Source organism: Atheta coriaria, unplaced genomic scaffold (genome assembly GCF_025399875.1).
Source record: "Atheta coriaria isolate IRGN ID8LTWV9N9 unplaced genomic scaffold, Caltech_Dcor_3.1 hic_scaffold_5_pilon, whole genome shotgun sequence".
NCBI classification, from domain to species: Eukaryota; Metazoa; Arthropoda; class Insecta; order Coleoptera; family Staphylinidae; genus Dalotia; species Dalotia coriaria.
In genome coordinates, this window is record NW_027045447.1 from 1,534,952 (window position 1) to 1,547,159 (window position 12,208).

General features: G+C 37.0%; 2 protein-coding genes across 2 annotated transcripts; one reads left to right on the forward strand and one right to left on the reverse strand.

The window, feature by feature from the left end:
- The first annotated feature begins 2,019 nt into the window (after positions 1-2,019).
- Positions 2,020-11,302, forward strand: Syt1 (Synaptotagmin 1). Its single transcript, XM_065301950.1, has 10 exons — positions 2,020-2,406; positions 3,037-3,215; positions 3,281-3,549; positions 3,790-3,882; positions 3,940-4,134; positions 4,195-4,371; positions 7,756-7,873; positions 7,942-8,075; positions 8,248-8,496; positions 8,973-11,302. The coding sequence occupies exons 2-9, from the start codon at positions 3,041-3,043 to the stop codon at positions 8,446-8,448; spliced, it is 1,362 nt and encodes a 453-aa protein (XP_065158022.1). The 5' UTR covers positions 2,020-2,406; positions 3,037-3,040; the 3' UTR covers positions 8,449-8,496; positions 8,973-11,302.
- A 172-nt stretch (positions 11,303-11,474) lies between these two features.
- osi (electron transfer flavoprotein regulatory factor orsai) lies at positions 11,475-12,187 on the reverse strand. The gene is made up of 3 exons (XM_065301949.1): positions 12,061-12,187; positions 11,810-11,907; positions 11,475-11,749 (listed from the first exon to the last, which is right to left on the reverse strand). Exons 2-3 carry the CDS (start codon positions 11,846-11,848, stop codon positions 11,537-11,539), a joined length of 252 nt encoding a protein of 83 aa, XP_065158021.1. The 5' UTR covers positions 11,849-11,907; positions 12,061-12,187; the 3' UTR covers positions 11,475-11,536.
- Between the last annotated feature and the right edge of the window lie 21 nt (positions 12,188-12,208).

The window sequence follows — 12,208 nt, forward strand, 5'->3', positions numbered from 1 at the left end:
TCTCGCCGGCGCGGAACTTTTTCGTCGTGGACTTTGTTAACTAAATCTCAAGTATAGTAAGAATATTTAATAACTTTCCTCTCTTCGGGAATATGAAATTGGCTTAATTAATTAATACCTAAAATTGCATATTTGCGCGCACCGGCGAAGACGCCGTTGGAATTTACGCCAACTTTGTAAGTACGTGCAGATAAGATCTCGTGAAGCGTTTACCTTCACGTTTTCGGCTCGGAGCGAAAAAATATTAAAATACCTATTTGTAAAATGGAACGGCTTGCTGTGACAGCCGCCGGGTCTTAATCGGCTTATAAAATTTTAAATTCAATCTTGAAAATATAGAAATCGCCGAATCGGTTAGCGCCCCACAACTATTTGAAACACGCAACGGCAATAAAATAAAAAACACACACTCCCCTGCTATATATATTTTGTTTGTTTCGTGCTTTCTGCGGTTTGTGTTTTTTTTTTTGTTTACCACATGCTGTCGCTGCAGTTGGTGGTCGAAATCGCGCTGGAGCAGCACCTCTATCTACGGCACGATTTCGCGACGCCGCCGCCGTGTCGTAGACTGCATATAAATGCGGTTTCCCCGTGCGTTCTGACAGATATTGATACATGCCCGGATCCTTGGCAAAAACTGAGACCCGACTATATTTTCCCCGCTAGGAAATAATATCTCTGGTCGTGGGTGGAAAAATACACAAGAAACAAAACAATCACTCTGCGGGCGTCACGGAAAGCATGCGGATTGCGAGAAAAAGAGGAATCGCTGAAAAAGCGTCTTGCAGCAACGCCGCAGAATGAATGATCGCTGCTGTTGACACTCTCTGCCGGCAAGCAGATGCTCTTCAGCTCGGAATAAATACAAAATATATTATTTCCATGCTCGAAATTATGCCCACACGTTTACACTATTCGGTATAATGTGCGATTTATCTCCACTGTGCTTCCCGCCCGCAAACCATTAAAACACAGAATATGATATTCAGCAAATGTCTTCAATAAATACCCAACACTCACGCGCTGACAAATTTATACAACACGTGAAAAATCTGTCTTTCACCCTTGAACAATGGGTAGATGCCTATATAGATAATTTGTTTCCAACTGGGAAATGCCATTACGACACAATCAATTGAAAAACCTCCAGCGCATGAACATTTGAACAAGTGAAAAAAGTCAAATAATAGAAAAGCATCGCAGTGTAAAACATCAATTCACGCCGGTCGTTATTCACGCCATCGCCGTTTCCACCCCGGAGATATATGCGCGTGGCTGCTAACCGAGCCGGATGCGCGTTGATCGATATTTCTAATAAAATATATGTATCGGTAATAAACAATAATTCGCTAGATTGCGCACGCTAAATGTATGACAAGCAATGCGTGCGCGGCATTACAGTCTAACCGCAGCAAACCAAACTCTCATTTCGCATAGAAATCGTGTAATCAGCAAATGTAACGTGATAGAACATTTCAATTTATGCCATCACAACAAAAACAATCGGCAGAGGTAAAAACAAGTTGTAAACATGATAATTCCGGACTTGTTTTGATTTTTATCGTTGAAATATAAAGAATTGGAACATGCAGTGCCATCTGTCGGAACAAAGCTAAACTAATATAGCTATTGTTTTCCTTATATTCGCGATATATCTTGCGAATATCCTGCAGAAAGCTTTTATTAAAGCTTTCTATAGTAAAATAGCAATCTGTAATTAATTGTTATATTTTTTTTCTAAAATTTTGAATATTTTTTTATCAAATATATAAAATTAACTACTAAAAGTTGTAATTGATACGTAAAAATGTCGTTATTACAACAGTAATGATATTTTTTATGTGGTATAAAGTTAAAATTGCAAATGGATGCCATATATTTTGATATAAAGTTTAATATTTACGAGGTCTGGCTGTCGGGCCGCGTCTGGTCAATGTAAAAGTTCGCGACTGATATGCGCACCTAATCTGCGAATGAAACATTCAAATCAGTGACGTAAGCACGCGTAGTAGTGATACGATACGTAACAAAAACACTCAATAAAACGAAAAAGCTTGTGGGCTTTCCAGGCAGTCGCAGTCGGCACGCTTCTGCGCCGTGCGGGAAATCGCTCGCCGTCCTGCGTATAAGCGGGCGCACCAGCGGGAAAGCTATCGATTTATCGCGCTGTGGGAGCTGCCGACAGCCATCTTACGAAGCACCCGCCGCCGCTCATATCGCGTGTGCACCGTAAACGAAACACGAGAACGCATCCCCCGTGCGAGCCGAGAAGACTTTTCTCCTCCGTGCATCAAAATGTCTAGTTGTTCTTGAGGGTGTGCAAAGTTACGTGCCAGTGTCACACCGTCGAACCCAGAACGGAAAAACTACACATACCACACTCAGGAAGTGGGACCCACCGAGTTTGTGAGTTGTGTCTATTTACCTACTTGTGACAAATTAACACCCCGCTTATCTCTTATCAATAGCAATATTGTTACATTTTCGGTGTGCGTATAGAATGTCTGGTTTGTTTAATTACGGGTTAACATCAAGTGATATTGATTAGGTTGGCATGGCCGACATATATTTAAGTTTTTTATTCGTGTTGCTCGGATGTGCGTTCTCGGATTGGCGTGGCTACAGTTGGCATCTATGCAAATATCAAGCAGTCGGTTTGCGGGCAGAGTTTCCTTCGAGTTGTTCACCCTTTGGTTTTAGAATGCACGCGCGATCGATGAAAAGCTTCGGTGGATAATATTAGTTCCATACCCTCACACAACGCAGGAATATCTCGCACCCTATGAAATCTTAACTTCACCCGCTAAAATTTATGGTTGTAGTTGGAGATATTTATTAATACAGAAACGTCCCGGTCGTAAATAAGGTGCCAATCCGTGGCGCAAGTTTATATCGTGGAAGATTCATGGCACGTACTTAGAAAATCCCCTTAGACATAAAACTTGAGAGGTTTTATCAACCTGATGGCATTGTGACCTATAAAATTGCGTTAATTTTGATTTATTCAATCAATCTTGGGGTTTTTATTTGATGCAGCACGATGGCGCCACGAATAGTCAAGAGGGAGGCCGTCGAGGACGTGTCTCCAATGCCGGAGATCCTCGAGACGCCAGCTGTACCCATCGAGAAGGCCGAAGAGAAGCTGCACAACTTTAATAGAACTGAGCAGCGATTGCTACATCGACTACATAGCACCACAAAATCGCCCGATTTAGGTAAACATATTCTACTCTCCTCCCATGAAACCCTATATTTAATATGGAAACTATTGGTCCAATAGCCAAAAATGAGACCACAACCGAAACACCAAAATCGAACGCGATGGAAAAGGCGAAGGAGATCACCACGGAGCTGGCCGAAGAGATGGGTATCCCAACATGGGCGCTCGTCAGTATTATCATCGGTGTCCTACTGGTGGTGCTCGGGATCTGCTTCTTCTGCATACGAAGATGCTTCCGGAAGCGGCGCGCCGGCAAGGATGGCAAGAAGGGCATGAAGGGTGTCGACCTTAAGTCGGTACAGTTACTTGGATCATCATACAAAGAAAAGGCAAGATAGCTGGTTAGACCCTCGTTGTCTTGTCTTTGTGTGACCAACCCAAAAAACAACAAATGTTATATAAATATCTACCTATTATATATGTGAAAACGAACAGACCCTTCTGAACAGACTCTTCACCAACAAATCAAATCACATTCTATCTCTCTCTCTGTGTCTAGATGTTGTCTGAACGCTTTCGTTATATAGGATGCAAATTAAATCCCCCGAAATTGATTGCACTGATTGCAGGTCCAACCTGATATGGACGAGCTGACCGAGAACGCCGAGGAGCCCGAGGAGGAAAAGCCCGAAGTGGTGAAACTCGGAAAACTTCAATATAAAGTAGGTCCTCAGCAAATAACCATTGAACAAATATTGAGGTTATGTGTTTTGTTACAGTTGGAATATGATTTTAACCAAAACTGTCTATCGGTGACAGTTTTGCAAGCAGAAGACTTGCCGGCCCTTGACATGGGAGGTACCTCTGATCCCTATGTGAAGGTGTACCTTCTACCTGACAAGAAGAAGAAGTTTGAGACCAAGGTCCATCGGAAGACGCTCAGTCCTGTCTTCAACGAAACATTTGTTTTCAAAGTAAGTTAACTAAACTCCTACTAAACGGAATATTTTGTAATTTTTGACCATTTTTAACAGGGAATTCCCTACGCTGATGCTATGAACAAGACCCTGGTATTCGCCATCTTCGATTTCGATCGGTTTTCGAAGCACGACCAGATCGGCGAAGTGAAACTGCCGCTGTGCACCGTGGACCTGGCGCAGACGATCGAGGAATGGCGTGAGCTACAGAGCGTTGAAGGCGAAGGAGGGCAGGTGATATCAAAGTTTTTCCAAGTTTTTCCTATTACTATATATATGATATTGACGAGATTTACGAATAGTCCGGTCATTGCTTCAATCGGAAACGACGCCCTTGGTGTTGGTTTCGTTTTTACTCCCCAGTCTTTTGCGATTTTCGAGTGGCGAACATTTTTCGGTTCACACCCAGTTCTGACCATCCAATTAAGTATTCGACGCTTGCACTGTAAAGATTTTCAGGCACACAGCAAACGTTTTCCTTTCGTTTTGATCTTACTTTTAACATATATATATATATATATTTTTCAGTTCGTTTTTACGACGATATTTTCATACAATCGTAGAGCAAATTTTTTGCGTTTGATTTTTCCAATCAATTCTTCGATTCACTTGACTTTGATGACGTTCTATTATTATGCGTAGATAAAACAATCTTTGCAGAATTTTGCTATATATTTTATTATATATGAATGACTAATAATCGTAGCTTACAATCGACAAATTTCACTTTTATGAATTACCAGCAAGCGGCGCCGGAAATTTGCGCTTATTTCCAGGATGGGATCAGCCGACGGAAGCAAATTTGATCGTGACTAATAATTGTCCACACTCCAACTCACTATCTACAACATTGTTCGACTTGTTGTTATAAGCAAAACAGTATTGACGTAAATTGTTTTTTCTCTTTTTCCTAAAATTCTATGCTCTGCTTTGGTTTGGCTGTGCTATGGTTGTGCCGGCCGCGCATGCATGACGCTTCCAAACAATCAAATAACTTCACGTAAGTATTAACTGATTTTGAGCGAAAAAAAAAAGAAACGACCACAAGTCATCAACGCAAACTTTTCGGTTTTGTGTTACTCGATTCCCGATGAACGCACATATTTTGTTTCCGAATCACATCATCAAGACTATTAAAAATCACTCTATTACTATTTCATCAAAACGTATAGTACTATTTTTCGAATTTATCGCTGTTTTATGAGTGTTTTCAATGTGTACATTTTCGTACAACTTTTTAATAGTCTTCTTGTTATATTTCAAAGTTTCCGCTAAACTTTTCCAAACACATCCGGCTTGTATTGCTCTTTCAACCCGCAAACGCGCGGAGAATCAACAAGCCGGATGATTTTTTGAAAAGTTTACGAGTTTAATTTATGACACATGTTTATATAAAGTAGAAACGCCAATAAAAACCTGATTAATTAATTGATAAGTTGCAATAATTATAATTCGAGTAATATTGGCATTTCTCCTTCATCACATGAAAATCAATCAGACGACAACATTGATCAATCACAAATAACAGATATTCCAGTTGAACAATGAATTACAATAAACACACATACAATAACAGGTAAATCACGCATATTTAACAAGTGACTAATTAATTGATTATAATTATTATCTATACAACTTTGATTTTTTGCCAAATAATATTTTTGATTCATTACTTATGTATTGGCTATATTATTGCAATTTTACACACTTTTATATATAATATTTGATAGAAGTACACTGTTATTTATTATTATCGATTATATTGCCCACAATCTTTACCAATGCCCTCAAAACGCACACGTGCATCACGAGGTTTTGAAGGCATTTCGAATATTTTCAGTAGTTTCGATCTTGATTTAGTTTTCCTTCTTTTTTATCTTCAAATACCTACGTTACTTTCTGGTATGCCCTATGATTTCCTCTTGTTTCCCAAAATTTCTTAATCAAATGTGTTTACCTTTCGTTTGAATCAACAAAATGATAAAAACCTCAGTAAAAATTTGCGTAAATTTTGAATTTTTGTATTTGATGATTCAAACGAATAAAAATATCTTAATCTGCATCTTTCTCTGCATGCCGTCCTTTTGTTAGCATTTAAATCTAATACCAATTTTGTGCAACCTGGCTGCCAAACGTTTTTCAATGTTTTTTACGATATATATGATAAGTAATGAGATTTGATATTTAGATGCGTAACATTTTTCGATATTTTATTCTAAAAATCACCGCACACTGCATATTGGCATCTGATAATTTTTTTCATAATCTTTGTATATTTATGAAACAATTTACTAATAGTTTTGATGAGCATGCAACTTTGAGACAGCACCATTATTAGTAACTTAGTAACTTATATGACTATATATTACAACTGCTAACGATATATACGATTTTACCGACCGCACATCTCTGAACGATGCTTAATCGAGACTTAGATCTTTTGGAAATTTTTGTAACTTTGGAAAAATTTATCCGGATGCCGGAGGCAGGTATACACATCAAATATTAAATTCGAAAAATTTTTCAGACCTAATTACCAACTGTGTACAATGATCATTTGCTCTAGGACGTTTGATTACTTTGTTTTCAACTAGAACCATTCTTAGCTGAGTCTCTTCTGTTTCACCTATGATTTACGTTCGTCTCGACTTTTTGTTTATCGTTTCTGTTCGTTTCCGTACTGTGTTTAGTTTAGTTTTATAAAGCTGGTTTGAGCTGGGTGTTTTAGAGAGTCGACTCTTAAATTAGTGCAAAAAAAAATAATACAAAAATACAAAAGCCAAAAATCTGAACGAGTGCCGAATCGCCGGTTCAATTAGCAACCAATTTTTGCAATGCAACAATTCCTTGATACCTTGATTAACGAAGCCAATTGCGGTTCGAACGTTGTGAGTATGACAAGAAAACACACATTGGCGAATTAATCACAAGGTAACATATGTGCTTTTTAGGCAAAAAATTACCACTGAAACTGCTAATAAGTGTTTGTGTCTCTTTATACTATATAATCCAAACAACCCCCTTTTTATGATACCCAATTGTGTTCTCTGTATTTAACCCTTTAGGTGTTGTTTATATGATACCCCTCTATATGTTCCGCTGTTTTATTACGCGGGCGTCTTCCGCCCGCCCGCGCCTCTCTGTGTCCCCCCGAACACCTCGTTGTTTTTGCGACAACTTTTACTACAAGACAACCCGGAAAGCAGACACTTCTATTTAGCTTGACCACACTATTCTTTGATTGCGCATGCAACATCATAGGGTTCCCGAACTCTAACAAACATTTTGTTTTCTGTGATTGTTTCCTCCGTACTTACTTGTTAAGTAAGCATTTTTGTTTCTTGAGTTTTGAAACAAGTTTCATTTGTTCAACACGTACAAATTTCAAAAAACTTACACTCAAGGATTTGAATTCGTCGAGCAAAACAAAAACTCTACGACTGCCACCCAGAAGGCAGCGTATATTGAATCAATTAACGCATGTGGCAAACAAAAAGATTATTGTGATTAAGCTTATATACGAGAAATTTCAGTTTGGTATACTTGATTATTATATTATACTATCTCCGAAACTGACGTTTCTCACGAGCATTCGGCTTTAATAAATTGCTATTACAGGAAAACAAGTTGGGAGATATTTGCTTCTCATTGCGTTACGTACCGACCGCTGGCAAGTTGACCGTTGTTATCCTCGAGGCAAAGAACTTGAAGAAGATGGACGTTGGTGGTTTATCTGGTCAGTTACCCCCACGCGCACTTGGCACACACACACACGTGAATAAGCTAATACTTTCATTCTTTTAGATCCTTACGTCAAGATTGCTCTACTGCAGAATGGAAAACGTCTCAAGAAGAAGAAGACAAGTATCAAGAAGTGTACTCTGAACCCGTACTACAATGAATCGTTCACTTTTGAAGTTCCGTTTGAGCAAATTCAGGCAAGTCAATCAATCAGTAGAAAGCGCGGGAAATGTCGAATGACATCGAAACACTCGTGCAAAGTCGTTAAAACTCGTGAATTTGATTTGAATTTCAAAAAAATTGCGCGTTTTGCAAATAAAAACAAAACTTTAAGTTATGAGAAGTAAAAACAAATGAAATTGATTACAGAAAGTAAACCTGGGTGTGACCGTCGTGGACTACGATAGGATTGGAACATCGGAGCCGATTGGTAAATGTATTCTTGGCTACAACGCCAGTGGAACCGAGCTGCGTCACTGGAGCGATATGCTGGCATCGCCTCGTCGTCCCATCGCCCAATGGCACACGCTCAAGGACCCTGAGGATGGTGATAAGAAGGACAAAGATTAAATTGCTGGAAGCCACAATACCTAACTGCTTGCTAAACAAAATTTAAAGGTAATTAACAAATTCACTTATTTCATTCTACAGAACATCCCTAAATAACTGATATAATACATTTTTAAATCATAACGTAACTTTGATAAAATAATACTTTACAAATAATTAGTTAAAATCATAACGTCTATGCGCGCTTAACACATTCTACGTGTAGTATATATAATGATGTATGGTGGGTTGCCTACATGGTTCTCTTATGCCTATCTTTCGGGGTCACAAACAGAGTCCTCGTGACTCAAATTACCCTGTGGAAGGTCCCTGGATGCAAGGTAGAAAGTACCGCCGGGTATTTATCCTGTTGCAAAGGACTGCGCTAAGTAGGGTAGGACAACAATCCTGTGCTTAGTAGGTTCGGTGCATGAATCAGAGCACAGTCACTGATAGGGTCTGCTTGCAGATAACACAACAGGGCCCACTCTGGGAGGACCATTCTTTTTACACAAAATAATAAAACTAAATGTATTCTTTTTCAGATTTGCGCTGGATAGAACATATGCATGATTATAACAAAAACGTTACGACTACGGAAATGAACTAGAAAACAAACGCTACTAACAAGAAATATGGTTATTTAATGTATTAATTGAACCATCTTAGATGTACCACTAGAATATTTTATAACTGAGGATTCTTTCGTTTGGGAATTGCGTTCATAACTTCCGAATACGTAGGTAGGAAAACAAAGAAAACTAAAATAAGTATCGGCTTCGCTTCAAATATAAATTAGTCACAGACTTTTCAATCGCAAAACCACACATACACAACCTAAAAATGTGCAACACTCAAACGAAGTCCTGCGATGACTCTGATTGAACAAATTCGAAGTAAAAATGAACAAGTCACACAATTTCAGTTCGATAAGAAGCATTTAGAACGTGTTTTATGTACATATTATACATATATAATCTTTTCCTTCCGCTGCAACCTGCAAATGATGAAAGCTGGAAGAGCTGCATAATCCGAACCCTTCAACGAACGTGCTGCAACCAACCACACACAGGGGTTTGTTTCGTTGTTTGAAAAACCGGTAGACCCGACGAATTGCAGAAAAATAGCAGCAAAGAAAGTAAGAAAAAATCAACCGATCGTAAAAAGTTCATTTTTATACGATACGAATTAAAGTTATTCAAAATCATATCTCAAACAAAAAAAAAAATGAAGAAAAAAAATCATGGATTGGGAAAAGTATTAGAAGATTAGATCATTAATGACAATAGTTATGTAGCTCATAGGGAGTTTATTAGACGAGGCGTAATGGTATTATTATGATGAGAGAGAATTTAACTTTACGTTGAGATTAAATATTGATTAAGATTTTAAATCGGTCCGTTTTGTAGATAAAAATCGAATAGGAGTCATTTAATTCTTATTATTAATGAAATACACTTTGTTACGGTAACAAGAACATCATAAATACGATGAGCACAAATTATTACGACGCATGTATTTAAAAAAATGTGAAGCAGAATAGCACTACTGGGACTTTTCCAATGCCAGTATCATTGTTATTACTTGATGAACTAATCAATCGTTTAGGATCGGACGAACCAAGCACGAAAACCAACCTTATAACTCATAATGAATGTTTAACCTTTAACCAGGCTTTGATTAAGACTGTAAGACAAGAAATTACAGAAACTTCCGTTCGATGTACACAGACTTAACCACAGAACAAACATCACTGATTCGAGCATATTATATTACTAACATACTTTATAAGTGTATATAAACTATAAATATTGTTCAAATGTTGTGTATAAGATGTAGTTATATTGACGGCCCCACTTTCCAGACAAAAAAACAGCAGCATTGTCTTCAAACAACTTGAAACAAATGTTAACACCATCTGCTATTCGATTTAAAAGTGGATTCAATTGACAATGCGAATAACATTCTTCTTCTACTATTAATTATCTTACATTACATTGATATGAGAACAAAAAAAAAATTATAAACTATTCGATCTATAACTATGAGAAATTAGTTGATTATCATATTCTATATATGAATGAGAACGTATTGAAATACATTTATTATTGAGCACGATAGGACACTATAAAAGAAAATCACAAAGCGTTTAGGTAAACAAACGTCGAATGCATCTATTTCTAACGAAATCGGTTCAGTTCTTTGCCAGCGTTGTGTTGAAACTAAAACAAAACAAACAAAAAAACATTACTGGAATGCATTGAGATTGGAACGATGTGATTGTAAATGGTAACTTAGTTTGCACCAGCTTTAAATAACAAACCAGAATAAACGTATAATACTTGGAGGATGGCAATACGTATTTAGGCGATGATGGAGATAGCATATTATACGAATAATGAACTTGCTGATAATGAACATGTTGAAAATAACCTAATAGAAACAAAAAATGATGTAAAATGTGTGTAATAAACTATAAAATTATACTATACTCACAGATATGTGTAGAGTTTTTCGTTTCACACAGCAGAGAAACAAACGCTTTCATTGTTTTGGTTTGATATCAGTTTTCTTCAACATCAGATGCGAAACTATCACGTACAACCATAAAATATACTTAGACGCGTCTAGCGACACGTGTATTAGCACTTGATTACTTATTACTTATATCTATAATGAATATATTATTACCAGTATGATAATATATTATGAATAGTTAATTTTTAAATGTTATAAAGAACAATAAGTATGGATATGAAACAAAAATATATTATATTGTGAAATTAAAATAAACTGTGGCAACCATGCTCTTGTTATGTAGAAATAAAATAAATCATATCACTGATGGCCCTGTTAAGAACGATGCATAACATAATACTTGGTCTTCTTTATTTCGCTCGACATTCTTCACTCAAGCATGTTGGCTGCACTTTCCCTGCAATTCATTTTATTACACACATTACATTCTATTTTAATACTCTAGACACTTTTATTCTTGTTGATGTATGAGACTTTTAACTTGTTACTACTTCAAATATACTATACACTTTTAAATGTCTTTAAATTTGTTTTTATTTTAAAAAATTACACATTTTTAACTCTGTTATGATTATTGCTGTTCATTGTAATATCTTCGCTTTAAAGTGCGGTATTTTTTAAGCATATACAAAGCTTCTAACTCTTTAACAATGTAATTACCGTGCGAAATCATTTTTTCAATCTTTTCTGGGTCTGTTTCGTCCTTGTTTTTTAAAAACACTCTATGTAAACGGGTTCTAAAAAATTCAAAACCCTGCGGGTAGTCTTTGCCGAGATGTAGAAGCTGGAAATCAATACTTTTTTCAACGCATTCACATTAAACATTAATTTAGTTGTTACTTACAGTTTTATATAAATTTACGACGCGACTGCGTTGCGACATTTTGAATTTACGCTTTTAGTTACACAAAATGGCTACAGGGGTCTCGTCAGTCGCTAAACCTGCGAACCGGAGAACATTTTTTACTTTTTTACGCTTTTTATGTTACAGTAGTGATAACAATCAATATTTCATGCACTTCGAAGATGTACATACTTCTGTGTTGAGGAATGTTATGAATTCTTAAAGAAAACTGTTTTAATGAGGTGTTTTACCTTAGAAATTCAGGTTGAAATGTTGACAAACAAACGAACGTCGGAATGAAATTTGTACTCTAGTTTAATCTAGCTAGGAATCTCTGACATAACATATGTTCTCAAGGACGTGGAGTTTATTCTACCAATATCACATTTGAAAGTTTAA